The 16,998-nt window shown below is 50.4% G+C and overlaps 1 protein-coding gene across 1 annotated transcript in view; it reads right to left on the bottom strand.

Moving 5' to 3' along the window:
- The window catches only part of TTC9B (tetratricopeptide repeat domain 9B), a 23,705-nt gene extending 11,920 nt beyond the window's left edge, over nt 1-11,785 (bottom strand). The window contains exons 1-2 of the mRNA XM_053689121.1: nt 11,697-11,785; nt 10,602-11,123 (exon numbers count right to left, since the gene is read on the bottom strand). Of these exons, the coding sequence (XP_053545096.1) occupies nt 10,602-10,947 (346 nt within the window). The 5' untranslated portion in view covers nt 10,948-11,123; nt 11,697-11,785. The remainder of the gene's footprint in view (nt 1-10,601; nt 11,124-11,696) is intronic.
- Between the last annotated feature and the right edge of the window lie 5,213 nt (nt 11,786-16,998).

The raw sequence follows: 16,998 nt of genomic DNA, 5'->3' as shown, positions 1-16,998 counted from the left end.
CAGACAATAGGAAGCTATGGGACATGAAGTTTATCACTCCCTCTGCAGGGTGACACAGTGACACAGACAGGAGGGGGCTATGGGACATGAAGTCTGTCACTCCCCCTGCAGGGTGACACAGTGACACAGACAGGAGGGAGCTATGGGACATGAAGTCTTTCACTCCCCCTGCAGGGTGACACAGTGACACAGACAGGAGGGAGCTATGGGACATGAAGTCTGTCACTCCTAATGCAGGGTGACACAGTGACACAGATAAAAGGGAGCTATGGGACATGAAGTCTGTCACTCACACTGCAGGGTGACACAGTGACACAGACAGGAGGGAGCTATGGGACACAAAGTCTGTCACTAACACTGCAGGGTGACACAGTGACACAGACAGGAGGGAGCTATGGGACACAAAGTCTGTCACTCCCCCTGCAGGGTGACACAGTGACACAGACAGGATGGAGCTATGGGACATGAAGTCTGTCACTCACACTGCAGGGTGACACAGTGACACAGACAGGAGGGAGCTATGGGACATGAAGTCTGTCACTCCCCCTGCAGGGTGACACAGTGACACAGACAGGAGGGAGCTATGGGACACAAAGTCTGTCACTCCCCTTGCAGGGTGACACAGTGGCACAGACAGGAGGGAGCTATGGGACATTAAATCTGTCACTCACACTGCAGGGTGACACAGTGACACAGACAATAGGAAGCTATGGGACATGAAGTCTGTCACTCCCCCTGCAGGGTGACACAGTGACACAGACAGGAGGGAGCTATGGGACATGAAGTCTGTCACTCACACTGCAGGGTGACAGTGACACAGAAAAGAGGAAGCTATGGGACATAAAGTCTGTCACTCACACTGCAGGTTGACACAGTGACACAATCAGGAGGGAGCTATGGGACACAAAGTCTGTCACTCCCCTTGCAGGGTGACACAGTGACACAGACAATAGGAAGCTATGGGACATGAAGTCTGTCACTCCCCCTGCAGGGTGACACAGTGACACAGACAGGAGGGAGCTATGGGACATGAAGTCTGTCACTCACACTGCAGGGTGACAGTGACACAGAAAAGAGGAAGCTATGGGACATAAAGTCTGTCACTCACACTGCAGGTTGACACAGTGACACAATCAGGAGGGAGCTATGGGACACAAAGTCTGTCACTCCCCTTGCAGGGTGACACAGTGACACAGACAATAGGAAGCTATGGGACATGAAGTCTGTCACTCCCCCTGCAGGATGACACAGTGACATGGACAGGAGGGAGCTATGGGACATGAAGTCTGTCACTCCCCCTGCAGGATGACACAGTGACACGGACAGGAGGGAGCTATGGGACATGAAGTCTATCACTCCCCCTGCAGGGTGACACAGTGACACAGACAGGAGGAAGCTATGGGACACAAAGTCTGTCACTTCCTCTGCAGGGTGACACAGTGACACAGACAGGAGGGAGCTATGGGACATGAAGTCTGTCACTCCCCCTGCAGGGTGACACAGTGACACAGACAGGAGGGAGCTATGGGACATGAAGTCTGTCACTCCCCCTGCAGGGTGACACAGTGACACAGACAGGAGGGAGCTATGGGACGTGAAGTCTGTCACTCCCCCTGCAGGGTGACACAGTGACACAGACAGGAGGGAGCTATTGGACATGAAGTCTGTCACTCCCCCTGCAGGGTGACACTGTGACATGGACAGGAGGGAGCTATGGGGCATGAAGTCTGTCACTCCCCCTGCAGGGTGACAGTGACACAGACAGGAGGGAGCTATGGGACATGAAGTCTGTCACTCCTCCTGCAGGGTGACACAGTGACACAGACAGGAGGGAGCTATGGGACATGAAGTCTGTCCCTCCTCCTGCAGGGTGACACAGTGACACAGACAGAAGGGAGCTATGGGACATGAAGTCTGTCCCTCCTCCTGCAGGGTGACACAGTGACACAGACAATAGGAAGCTATGGGACATGAAGTTTATCACTCCCTCTGCAGGGTGACACAGTGACACAGACAGGAGGGGGCTATGGGACATGAAGTCTGTCACTCCCCCTGCAGGGTGACACAGTGACACAGACAGGAGGGAGCTATGGGACATGAAGTCTTTCACTCCCCCTGCAGGGTGACACAGTGACACAGACAGGAGGGAGCTATGGGACATGAAGTCTGTCACTCCTAATGCAGGGTGACACAGTGACACAGATAAAAGGGAGCTATGGGACATGAAGTCTGTCACTCACACTGCAGGGTGACACAGTGACACAGACAGGAGGGAGCTATGGGACACAAAGTCTGTCACTCACACTGCAGGGTGACACAGTGACACAGACAGGGGGGAGCTATGGGACACAAAGTCTGTCACTCCCCCTGCAGGGTGACACAGACAGGATGGAGCTATGGGACATGAAGTCTGTCACTCACACTGCAGGGTGACACAGTGACACAGACAGGAGGGAGCTATGGGACATGAAGTCTGTCACTCCCCCTGCAGGGTGACACAGTGACACAGACAGGAGGGAGCTATGGGACACAAAGTCTGTCACTCCCCTTGCAGGGTGACACAGTGGCACAGACAGGAGGGAGCTATGGGACATTAAATCTGTCACTCACACTGCAGGGTGACACAGTGACACAGACAATAGGAAGCTATGGGACATGAAGTCTGTCACTCCCCCTGCAGGGTGACACAGTGACACAGACAGGAGGGAGCTATGGGACATGAAGTCTGTCACTCACACTGCAGGGTGACAGTGACACAGAAAAGAGGAAGCTATGGGACATAAAGTCTGTCACTCACACTGCAGGTTGACACAGTGACACAATCAGGAGGGAGCTATGGGACACAAAGTCTGTCACTCCCTTTGCAGGGTGACACAGACAATAGGAAGCTATGGGACATGAAGTCTGTCACTCCCCCTGCAGGGTGACACAGTGACACAGACAGGAGGGAGCTATTGGACATGAAGTCTGTCACTCACACTGCAGGGTGACTGTGACACAGAAAAGAGGAAGCTATGGGACATAAAGTCTGTCACTCACACTGCAGGTTGACACAGTGACAAAATCAGGAGGGAGCTATGGGACACAAAGTCTGTCACTCCCCTTGCAGGGTGACACAGTGACACAGACAATAGGAAGCTATGGGACATGAAGTCTGTCACTCCCCCTGCAGGATGACACAGTGACATGGACAGGAGGGAGCTATGGGACATGAAGTCTGTCACTCCCCCTGCAGGATGACACAGTGACACGGACAGGAGGGAGCTATGGGACACAAAGTCTGTCACTCCCCTTGCAGGATGACACAGTGAAACAGACAGGAGGGAGCTATGGGACATGAAGTCTGTCACTCCCCCTGCAGGGTGACACGGTGACACAGACAGGAGGGAGCTATGGGACACAAAGTCTGTCACTCCCCTTGCAGGATGACACAGTGACCCAGACAGGAGGGAGCTATGGGACATGAAGTCTGTCACTCACACTGCAGGGTGACACAGTGACACAGACAGGAGGGAGCTATGGAACACAAAGTCTGTCACTCCCCATGCAGGGTAACACAGTGACACAGACAGGAGGGAGCTATGGGACATGAAGTCTGTCACTCCCCCTGCAGGGTGACACAGTGACACAGACAGGAGGAAGCTATGGGACATGAAGTCTGTCACTCCCCCTGCAGGGTGACACAGTGACACAGACAGGAGGGAGAGGGAGCTATGGGACATGAAATCTGTCACTCCCCATGCAGGGTGACACAGTGACACAGACAGGAGGGAGCTATGGGACACAAAGTCTGTCACCCACCCTGCCGGGTGACACAGTGACACAGACAGGAGGGAGCTATGGGACATGAAGTCTGTCACTCACACTGCAGGGTGACACAGTGACACAGACAATAGGAAGCTATGGGACACAAACTCTGTCACTCCCCCTGCAGGGTGACACAGTGACACAGACAGGAGGGAGCTATGGGACATGAAGTCTGTCACTCCCCCTGCAGGGTGACACAGTGACACAGACAGGAGGGAGCTATGAGACATGAAGTCTGTCACTCCCCCTGCAGGGTGACACAGTGACACAGACAGGAGGGAGCTATGGGACATGAAGTCTGTCACTCCCCATGCAGGGTGACACAGTGACACAGACAGGAGGGAGCTATGGGACATGAAGTCTGTCACTCCCCCTGCAGGGTGACACAGTGACACAGACAGGAGGGAGCTATGAGACATGAAGTCTGTCACTCCCCCTGCAGGGTGACACAGTGACACAGACAGGAGGGAGCTATGGGACATGAAGTCTGTCACTCAAACTGCAGGGTGACACAGTGACACAGACAGGAGGGAGCTATGGGACATGAAGTCTGTCACTCCCTCTGCAGGGTGACACAGTGACACAGACAGGAGGGAGCTATGGGACATGAAGTCTGTCACTCCCCATGCAGGGTGACACAGTGACACAGACAGGAGGGAGCTATGGGACACAAAGTCTGTCACTCCCCCTGCAGGGTGACACAGTGACACAGACAGGAGGGAGCTATGGGACATGAAGTCTGTCACTCCCCATGCAGGGTGACACAGTGACACAGACAGGAGGGAGCTATGGGACATGAAGTCTGTCACTCCCCCTGCAGGGTGACACAGTGACACAGACAGGAGGGAGCTATGGGACACAAAGTCTGTCACTCCCCTTGCAGGGTGACACAGTGGCACAGACAGGAGGGAGCTATGGGACATTAAATCTGTCACTCACACTGCAGGGTGACACAGTGACACAGACAATAGGAAGCTATGGGACATGAAGTCTGTCACTCCCCCTGCAGGGTGACACAGTGACACAGACAGGAGGGAGCTATGGGACATGAAGTCTGTCACTCACACTGCAGGGTGACAGTGACACAGAAAAGAGGAAGCTATGGGACATAAAGTCTGTCACTCACACTGCAGGTTGACACAGTGACACAATCAGGAGGGAGCTATGGGACACAAAGTCTGTCACTCCCCTTGCAGGGTGACACAGTGACACAGACAATAGGAAGCTATGGGACATGAAGTCTGTCACTCCCCCTGCAGGGTGACACAGTGACACAGACAGGAGGGAGCTATGGGACATGAAGTCTGTCACTCACACTGCAGGGTGACAGTGACACAGAAAAGATGAAGCTATGGGACATAAAGTCTGTCACTCACACTGCAGGTTGACACAGTGAAACAATCAGGAGGGAGCTATGGGACACAAAGTCTGTCACTCCCCTTGCAGGGTAACACAGTGACACAGACAATAGGAAGCTATGGGACATGAAGTCTGTCACTCCCCCTGCAGGATGACACAGTGACATGGACAGGAGGGAGCTATGGGACATGAAGTCTGTCACTCCCCCTGCAGGATGACACAGTGACACGGACAGGAGGGAGCTATGGGACACAAAGTCTGTCACTCCCCTTGCAGGATGACACAGTGACACAGACAGGAGGGAGCTATGGGACATGAAGTCTGTCACTCCCCCTGCAGGGTGACACAGTGACACAGACAGGAGGGAGCTATGGGACACGAAGTCTGTCACTCCCCTTGCAGGATGACACAGTGACCCAGACAGGAGGGAGCTATGGGACATGAAGTCTGTCACTCACACTGCAGGGTGACACAGTGACACAGACAGGAGGGAGCTATGGGACACAAAGTCTGTCACTCCCCATGCAGGGTAACACAGTGACACAGACAGGAGGGAGCTATGGGACATGAAGTCTGTCACTCCCCCTGCAGGGTGACACAGTGACACAGACAGGAGGAAGCTATGGGACATGAAGTCTGTCACTCCCCCTGCAGGGTGACACAGTGACACAGACAGGAGGGAGAGGGAGCTATGGGACATGAAATCTGTCACTCCCCATGCAGGGTGACACAGTGACACAGACAGGAGGGAGCTATGGGACACAAAGTTTGTCACCCACCCTGCAGGGTGACACAGTGACACAGACAGGAGGGAGCTATGGGACATGAAGTCTGTCACTCACACTGCAGGGTGACACAGTGACACAGACAATAGGAAGCTATGGGACACAAACTCTGTCACTCCCCCTGCAGGGTGACACAGTGACACAGACAGGAGGGAGCTATGGGACATGAAGTCTGTCACTCCCCATGCAGGGTGACACAGTGACACAGACAGGAGGGAGCTATGGGACATGAAGTCTGTCACTCCCCCTGCAGGATGACACAGTGACATGGACAGGAGGGAGCTATGGGACATGAAGTCTGTCACTCCCCCTGCAGGATGACACAGTGACACGGACAGGAGGGAGCTATGGGACACAAAGTCTGTCACTCCCCTTGCAGGGTGACACAGTGACACAGACAATAGGAAGCTATGGGACATGAAGTCTGTCACTCCCCCTGCAGGATGACACAGTGACATGGACAGGAGGGAGCTATGGGACATGAAGTCTGTCACTCCCCCTGCAGGATGACACAGTGACACGGACAGGAGGGAGCTATGGGACACAAAGTCTGTCACTCCCCTTGCAGGATGACACAGTGACACAGACAGGAGGGAGCTATGGGACATGAAGTCTGTCACTCCCCCTGCAGGGTGACACAGTGACACAGACAGGAGGGAGCTATGGGACACGAAGTCTGTCACTCCCCTTGCAGGATGACACAGTGACCCAGACAGGAGGGAGCTATGGGACATGAAGTCTGTCACTCACACTGCAGGGTGACACAGTGACACAGACAGGAGGGAGCTATGGGACACAAAGTCTGTCACTCCCCATGCAGGGTAACACAGTGACACAGACAGGAGGGAGCTATGGGACATGAAGTCTGTCACTCCCCCTGCAGGGTGACACAGTGACACAGACAGGAGGAAGCTATGGGACATGAAGTCTGTCACTCCCCCTGCAGGGTGACACAGTGACACAGACAGGAGGGAGAGGGAGCTATGGGACATGAAATCTGTCACTCCCCATGCAGGGTGACACAGTGACACAGACAGGAGGGAGCTATGGGACACAAAGTCTGTCACCCACCCTGCAGGGTGACACAGTGACACAGACAGGAGGGAGCTATGGGACATGAAGTCTGTCACTCACACTGCAGGGTGACACAGTGACACAGACAATAGGAAGCTATGGGACACAAACTCTGTCACTCCCCCTGCAGGGTGACACAGTGACACAGACAGGAGGGAGCTATGGGACATGAAGTCTGTCACTCCCCATGCAGGGTGACACAGTGACACAGACAGGAGGGAGCTATGGGACATGAAGTCTGTCACTCCCCCTGCAGGGTGACACAGTGACACAGACAGGAGGGAGCTATGGGACATGAAGTCTGTCACTCCCCATGCAGGGTGACACAGTGACACAGACAGGAGGGAGCTATGGGACATGAAGTCTGTCACTCCCCCTGCAGGGTGACACAGTGACACAGACAGGAGGGAGCTATGGGACATGAAGTCTGTCACTCACACTGCAGGGTGACACAGTGACACAGACAGGAGGGAGCTATGGGACATGAAGTCTGTCACTCCCTCTGCAGGGTGACACAGTGACACAGACAGGAGGGAGCTATGGGACATGAAGTCTGTCACTCCCCATGCAGGGTGACACAGTGACACAGACAGGAGGGAGCTATGGGACATGAAATCTGTCACTCACACTGCAGGGGGACACAGTGACACAGACAGAAGGGAGCTATGGGACATGAAGTCTGTCACTCACACTGCAGGGTGACACAGTGACACAGACAGGAGGGAGCTATGGGACATGAAGTCTGTCACTCACACTGCAGGGTGACACAGTGACACAGTCAGGAGGGAGCTATGGGACATGAAGTCTGTCACTCCCCATGCAGGGTGACACAGTGACACAGACAGGAGGGAGCTATGGGACATGAAGTCTGTCACTCCCCATGCAGGGTAACACAGTGACACAGACAGAAGGGAGCTATGGGACATGAAGTCTGTCACTCACACTGCAGGGTGACACAGTGACACAGACAGGAGGGAGCTATGGGACATGAAGTCTGTCACTCCCCCTGCAGGGTGACACAGTGACACAGACAGGAGGGAGCTATGGGACACGAAGTCTGTCACTCCCCTTGCAGGATGACACAGTGACACAGACAGGAGGGAGCTATGGGACATGAAGTCTGTCACTCCCCCTGCAGGGTGACACAGTGACACAGACAGGAGGGAGCTATGGGACACAAAGTCTGTCACTCCCCTTGCAGGATGACACAGTGACCCAGACAGGAGGGAGCTATGGGACATGAAGTCTGTCACTCACACTGCAGGGTGACACAGTGACACAGACAGGAGGGAGCTATGGGACACAAAGTCTGTCACTCCCCATGCAGGGTAACACAGTGACACAGACAGGAGGGAGCTATGGGACATGAATCTGTCACTTCCCCTGCAGGGTGACACAGTGACACAGACAGGAGGAAGCTATGGGACATGAAGTCTGTCACTCCCCCTGCAGGGTGACACAGTGACACAGACAGGAGGGAGAGGGAGCTATGGGACATGAAATCTGTCACTCCCCATGCAGGGTGACACAGTGACACAGACAGGAGGGAGCTATGGGACACAAAGTCTGTCACCCACCCTGCAGGGTGACACAGTGACACAGACAGGAGGGAGCTATGGGACATGAAGTCTGTCACTCACACTGCAGGGTGACACAGTGACACAGACAATAGGAAGCTATGGGACACAAACTCTGTCACTCCCCCTGCAGGGTGACACAGTGACACAGACAGGAGGGAGCTATGGGACATGAAGTCTGTCACTCCCCCTGCAGGGTGACACAGTGACACAGACAGGAGGGAGCTATGGGACATGAAGTCTGTCACTCCCCCTGCAGGGTGACACAGTGACACAGACAGGAGGGAGCTATGGGACATGAAGTCTGTCACTCCCCATGCAGGGTGACACAGTGACACAGACAGGAGGGAGCTATGGGACATGAAGTCTGTCACTCCCCCTGCAGGGTGACACAGTGACACAGACAGGAGGGAGCTATGGGACATGAAGTCTGTCACTCACACTGCAGGGTGACACAGTGACACAGACAGGAGGGAGCTATGGGGCATGAAGTCTGTCACTCCCTCTGCAGGGTGACACAGTGACACAGACAGGAGGGAGCTATGGGACATGAAGTCTGTCACTCCCCATGCAGGGTGACACAGTGACACAGACAGGAGGGAGCTATGGGACATGAAATCTGTCACTCACACTGCAGGGTGACACAGTGACACAGACAGAAGGGAGCTATGGGACATGAAGTCTGTCACTCACACTGCAGGGTGACACAGTGACACAGACAGGAGGGAGCTATGGGACATGAAGTCTGTCACTCACACTGCAGGGTGACACAGTGACACAGTCAGGAGGGAGCTATGGGACATGAAGTCTGTCACTCCCCATGCAGGGTGACACAGTGACACAGACAGGAGGGAGCTATGGGACATGAAGTCTGTCACTCCCCATGCAGGGTAACACAGTGACACAGACAGAAGGGAGCTATGGGACATGAAGTCTGTCACTCACACTGCAGGGTGACACAGTGGCACAGACAGGAGGGAGCTATGGGACATGAAGTCTGTCACTCCCCCTTCGGCTGTCAGACAGGAGAGAGCTATGGGACATGAAGTCTGTCACTCCCCATGCACGGTGACAGTCAATAAATAGGAAGCTATGGGACATGAAGTCTGTCACTCCCCATGCACGGTGACAGTCAATAGGAAGCTATTGGACATGAAGTTTGTCACTCCCTGTGCAGGGTGACACAGTGACACAGACATGACAGGAGGGGGCTATGGGACATGAAGTCTGTCACTCACACTGCAGGGTGACACAGTCAGGAGGGACCTATGGGACATGAAGTCTGTCACTCCCCATGCAGGATGACACAGTGACACAGACACGACAGGAGGGGGCTATGGGACATGAAGTTTGTCACACTGCAGGGTGACACAGTGACACAGACAGGAGGGGGCTATGGGACATGAAGTTTGTCACACTGCAGGGTGACACAGTGAGACAAACAGGAGGGAGCTATGGGACATGAAGTCTGTCACTCCCCATGCAGGGTGACACAGGCAATAGGAAGCTATGGGGTAACACAGTGACACAGACAGGAGGGAGCTATGGGACACAAAGTCTGTCACTCCCCCTTCGGCTGTCAGACAGGAGAGAGCTATGGGACATGAAGTCTGTCACTCCCCATGCAGGGTGACACAGTGACACAGACAGGAGAGAGCTATGGGACATGTCCCCATGTAAATATACATACATACAAATATATAAGATATATACTGCATAAAACTACACACACACAAATATAGCTGATCCTTCCAGCCCTTCTGTATTGCAGACCTCTGATAGAGAGGAACTTAACAATTTGATTGAATAGATCCCCCCCTCCTGATCCCCCACAGCCTTTTCCCTTTTCAGAATCTTCAGAAACAAACGGGTTAAACAGTACTTTACTTCCACTTCAGTGAACAAGACATAGATAATCATAGCTGCCTCCTCCTCCTCACCCCTCCCTTCCCCATCACAGCTGTATCACCCCCCCCCCCCCCCTTGCATCACCACATACCAGTCAGGCTGTCGTAACACTCTATTTCAGTGGCTTCCACACGGACTTTCTGGGCTTCAGTCAATCTCAGCCCATCTCCTCCTTCGTGAACGCCCTTAATGACCAGCAAGGCCCGATGATACTTGCCAATGGCTTCCCTATATTTCTTGTCTTTGTAGCATCGGTTGCCTTCAGCCTTGAACTCGGCCGCTTTCTGGATTCTGCTCTCTGCCTCTAGTTCAGGTCCTGGAGGCAACCTTACACTTCCCCCAACTGTCTTGGGATCTCCCATGGTCTTTAACGGAGGTTGTGGCCCATGTTGACGAACACCCAAGGCTTTTTCTCTCTGGATATATGTGCTGTGCATAAGGGACGTACAGGAGGGATGCTGAGGATACTGGAGGAGAGGAGGGGTGGAGGAAGATGGCAACGTCTCTCATCAGCATCCTCCCATTGCATTCTGGGTACCAGCAAACCTGCTCTCACTCTCTCCTTTTAACTCTTTACCCATCACTTCCCTTCACTTCTCTCCTAGAGCAGATTCTAAAAAGAGTTGTAAAAGCTACAGTTATGCAATACCTTGTTCTCTGCATATTGGGGGGGAAAACTACCACATTTCACAGATGGAATGTACATAACAATATATTTGTTTTTAATAAATAGAATCTGTAAGGTGTAATATTAAAATGATTTCTTATCAAACGGTAAGACATGGCAAATATGTGTAAGGTTGGTATATTTTTGTAACATGTCAGAGATAATGATTTGTTGGTTTATAAATAGATAAAAAATAAATTATAATCCAGGGAAGTAGTGTTAGGGAAAAAAAGACAAGAAAACAGGATGATATGGAGATGTGTGTGACACAAGGTGCGTCTCTCATAGACATTTGGGCAAGTGCATTTGTGTTTCTCCAAAACACAGGAATGGACCACAATCTCAGACCGGACAGGGTAAACATCCTAAATCTCTGTAAACTGCACAGCCCTGAATACTGACCAACAGCTGTACAGTTCCTAGCAACCGAGGCAGTTAACCCTGAGCTGCCTGGGTGACTAGCCCATAGGGAAACTTATAAAAAAGATCAACACAACACACAGAAAACCTGGCACTCACCAGCAGGCACACAGCAATATTTAAAAGTCAGTTGCATTTGGTGTAAAATGGTTACAACCCAGGACCACATCAAGGTCTCTGCCCTCCTGGGATCCTAACCTGTACTCACACAATGCATTGCTTTTAAACAAACCAGCTTGGAACCTCCCAGAGTGACACAAGCATTTGTGATTTCCCTGAGTACATACAAAACACAGGAATGGACTGCACTCTCAGACCGGACTTGATACACAACCCAAGTCATTGTAAACTGCACAGTCCTAAAGACTAACAGACAGCTGTACAGTTCCCAGTAACCCAGGCAGTTAACCCCTAACCTGCCTGGGTGACAGACCAATAGAAAAAACATAAAACTTATCAACACAACACACAGAAAACCTGGCACTCACCAGCAGGCACACAGCAATATTTATGTGTGGCTGCAGGTGAGTGACAAACATCACAACACACAAAAACTGTCTCACAAATACAATTTAATATCACCCACATAGCCCAATGTCACTTAAAGGAACATGAAAGTCAAAATGAAACTTTTGTGATTCAGACAGAGCACGTAGTTTTTGAGAGTCTTTCTAATTTACTTCAATCCTCAAATTTTCTTTGTTCTCTGGGTATCTTTTGTTAAAGTGTCAGCTCCAAAGCAGCAATGCACTACTGGGAGCTAGCTGAACACATTAAGTGAACCAATGAATTATGGAATTTGTGTGTAGCCATCAATTAGCACATAGTGTTCAGTAGTGCATTGCTACTCATGAGCCTAAACAGGCATGCTTTTCAACAAAGGATACTAAAAGAAAAAAGTATTTTTTTTAAATTACACACACAATATCCCAGTGATACGAGTGCCAGTGTGACATGTCTAGTAATGTACATATCCCAGGGACACGAGTGCCAGTGTGACATGTCTAGTAATGAACATATCTCATTGAAACGTGTGCCTGTGTGACATGCCTAGTAATGAACATATCCCAGTGAAACGTGTGCCTGTGTGACATGCCTAGTAATGAACATATCCCAGTGACACGTGTACCAGTGTGACATGTCTAGTAATGCACATATCCCAGTGACACGAGAGCCAGTGTGACATGCCTAGTAATGAACATATCCCAGTGACACGTGTACCAGTGTGACATGTCTAGTAATGCACATATCCCAGTGACACGAGTGCCAGTGTGACATGCCTAGTAATGCACATATCCCAGTGACACGAGTGCCAGTGTGACATGCCTAGTAATGCACATATCCCAGTGAAACGTGTGCCTGTGTGACATGGCTAGTAATGAACATATCCCAGTCACGCAAGTGCCAGTGTGACATGCCTAGTAATGAACATATCCCAGTGACGTGTGTGCCAGTATGAAATACCTAGTAATGAACATATCCCAGTGAAACGTGTACCAGTGTGACATGTCTAGTAATGCACATATCCCAGTCACGCAAGTGCCAGTTTAACATGCCTAGTATATAACATATTCCAGTGACACATGTGCCAGTGTGACATGCCTAGTAATACACATATGGGAACAGCACCACAATGATCATTTTTAAAGTTGCTTTATTGGGACATCAAAAAAACACAGCACAACGTTTCGGTCTTAATAGACCTTAATCATGTGACTACAATACAGCCTAACAACAGGTTTGGCAGAACCTGGGAACTGTGCACAACTATTTGCTGCAATACTTATGCTGTAGCCATCTCATCATTTTAGTAATACACATATCCCAGTGACATAAGTGCCAGTGTGACATGCCTAGTAATGCATTTATCCCAGGGACAAGTGTGCCAGTGTGACATGCCTAGTAATGAACATATCCCAGTGATACGTGTGCCAGTGTGACATGCCTAGTAATGCACATATCCCAGTGATACGTGTGCCAGTGTGACATGCCTAGTAATGCACATATCCCAGTGATATAAGTGCCAGTGTGACATGCCTAGTAATGCACATATCCCAGTGATACATGAGTGCCAGTGTGACATGCCTAGTAATGAACATATCCCAGTGACACGTGTGCCAGTGTGACAGCCTAGTAATGCACATATCCCAGTGACATAAGTGCCAGTGTGACATGCCTAGTAATGAACATTTCCCAGTCACGCAAGTGCCAGATTGACATGCCTAGTATATAACATATTCCAGTGATACATGTGCCAGTGTGACATGCCTAGTAATGAATATATTCCAGTGACACGTGTACCAGTGTGACATGCCTAGTAATGCACATATCCCAATGACATGAGTGCCAATGTGACATGACTAGTAATAAACATATCCCAGTGACACGTGTGTAAGTGTGACATGCCTAGAACTGAACATATCCCAGTGACACGTGTGCCAGTGTGACATGCCTAGTAATGCAAATATCCCAGTGACACGTTTGCCAGTGTGACATGCCTTGTAATAAACATATCCCACTGACAGGTGTCCATGGTGACATGCCTAGTAATGAACATATCCCAGTCACATGAGTGCCAGTGTGACATGCCTAGTAATGAACATATCCCAGTGAAACGAGTGCCAGTGTGACATGCCTAGTAATGCAAATATCCCAGTGACACATGTGCCAGTGTGACATGTCTAGTAAAGAGCATATCCCAGTGACACGAGTGCCAGTGTGACACGGCTTGTAATGGACATATCTCAGTGACACGTGTACCAGTGTGACATGTCTAGTAATGAACATATCAAGTAACACACGTGAGCCAGTGTGACATGCCTTTTAATGAACATATCCCAGTGACACGTGTGCCAGTGTGCCATGACTTGTAATGAACATATCCCAGTGACACGTGTGCCAGTGTGACATGCCTAGAAATGCCCATATCACAGTGACATGTGTGCCAGTGTGACATGCCTAGTAATGAACAAATCCCAGTGACACATGAGTGCCAGTGTGACATGCCTAGTAATGAACATATCCCAGTGACACGTGTGCCAGTGTGACAGCCTAGTAATGCACATATCCCAGTGACATAAGTGCCAGTGTGACATGCCTAGTAATAAACATTTCCCAGTCACGCAAGTGCCAGATTGACATGCCTAGTATATAACATATTCCAGTGATACATGTGCCAGTGTGACATGCCTAGTAATGAATATATTCCAGTGACACGTGTACCAGTGTGACATGCCTAGTAATGCACATATCCCAATGACACGAGTGCCAATGTGACATGACTAGTAATAAACATATCCCAGTGACACGTGTGCAAGTGTGACATGCCTAGAACTGAACATATCCCAGTGACACGTGTGCCAGTGTGACGTGCCTAGAATTGAACATATCCCAGTCACATGAGTGCCAGTGTGACATGCCTAGTAATGCAAATATCCCAGTGACACGTTTGCCAGTGTGACATGCCTTGTAATAAACATATCCCACTGACAGGTGTCCATGGTGACATGCCTAGTAATGAACATATCCCAGTGAAACGAGTGCCAGTGTGACATGCCTAGTAATGCACATATCCCAATGACACATGTGCCAGTGTGACATGCCTGGTAATGCAAATGTCCCAGTGACTCACGTGTGCCTGTGTGACATGCCTAGTAATGCAAATATCCCAGTGACACATGTGCCAGTGTGACATGTCTAGTAAAGAGCATATCCCAGTGACACGAGTGCCAGTGTGACACGGCTTGTAATGGACATATCCCAGTGACACGTGTACCAGTGTGACATGTCTAGTAATGAACATATCAAGTAACACACGTGAGCCAGTGTGACATGCCTTTTAATGAACATATCCCAGTGACACGTGTGCCAGTGTGACATGACTTGTAATGAACATATCCCAGTGACACGTGTGCCAGTGTGACATGCCTAGAAATGCCCATATCACAGTGACATGTGTGCCAGGGTGACATGCCTAGTAATGCACATATCCCAATGACATGAGTGCCAGTGTGACATGCCTAGTAATGCAAATGTCCCAGTGACTCACGTGTGCCAGTGTGACATGCCTAGTAATGCAAATATCCCAGTGACACGTGTGCCAGTGTGACATGTCTAGTAAAGATCATATCCCAGTGACACGAGTGCCAGTGTGACACGGCTTGTAATGGACATATCCCAGTGACACGTGTACCAGTGTGACATGTCTAGTAATGAACATATCAAGTAACACACGTGAGCCAGTGTGATATGACTAGTAATGAACATATCCCAGTGAAACGTGTGCCAGTGTGACATGCCTAGTAATGAACATATCCCAGTGACACGTGTGCCAGTGTGACATGCCTAGAATTGAACATATCCCATTGACACGAGTGCCAGTGTGACATGCCTAGTAATGCAAATATCCCAGTGACACGTGTGCCAATGTGACATGTCTAGTAAAGAGCATATCCCAGTGACACAAGTGCCAGTGTGACATGCCTTGTAATGGACATATCCCAGTGACACATGTGCCAGTGTGACATGCCTAGTAATGCAAATATCCCAGTGACACGTGTGCCAATGTGACATGTCTAGTAAAGAGCATATCCCAGTGACACAAGTGCCAGTGTGACATGCCTTGTAATGGACATATCCCAGTGACACGTGTACCTGTGTGACATGCCTAGTAATGAACATATTCAAAAACACACTTGTGCCAGTGTGACATGCCTTTTAATGAGCATATCCCAGTGACACATGTGCCAGTGTGACATGCCTAGTAATGAACATATCCCAGTGACAGGTGTGCCAGTGTGACATGCCTAGAAATGCACATATCCCAGTTACTCACGTGTGCCAGGATGACATGGCTAGTAATGCACATATCCCAGTGACACATGTGCCAGTTTGACATGCCTAGTAATGCAAATATCCCAATGACATGAGTGCCAGTGTGACATGCCTAGTAATGCGAATATCCCAGTGACACGTGTGCCAGTGTGACATGTCTAGTAAAGAGCATATCCCAGTGACACGTGTTCCAGGGTGACATGTCTAGAAATGCACATATCCCAGTGACTCACGTGTGCCAGTGTGACATGCCTAGTAATGCACATATTCCATTGACATAAGTGCCAGTGTGACATGCATAGTAATGCAGATATCCCAGTGACATAAGTGCCAGTGTGACAAGCCTAGTATATAACATATTCCATGACATGTGCCAGTGTGACATGCCTAGTAATGAATATATTCCGGTGACACGTGTGCCAGTGTGACATGCCTAGTAATGCACATATCCCAATGACACGAGTGCCAGTGTGACATGCCTAGTAATGAACATATCCCAGTGACACGAGTGCCAGTGTAACATGCCTAGTAATGCACATATGCCAATGACACGAATGCCAGTGTGACA

Source organism: Bombina bombina, chromosome 7, assembly GCF_027579735.1.
Source record: "Bombina bombina isolate aBomBom1 chromosome 7, aBomBom1.pri, whole genome shotgun sequence".
NCBI classification, from domain to species: Eukaryota; Metazoa; Chordata; class Amphibia; order Anura; family Bombinatoridae; genus Bombina; species Bombina bombina.
This window is presented reverse-complemented; position numbering and strand designations above follow the sequence as displayed.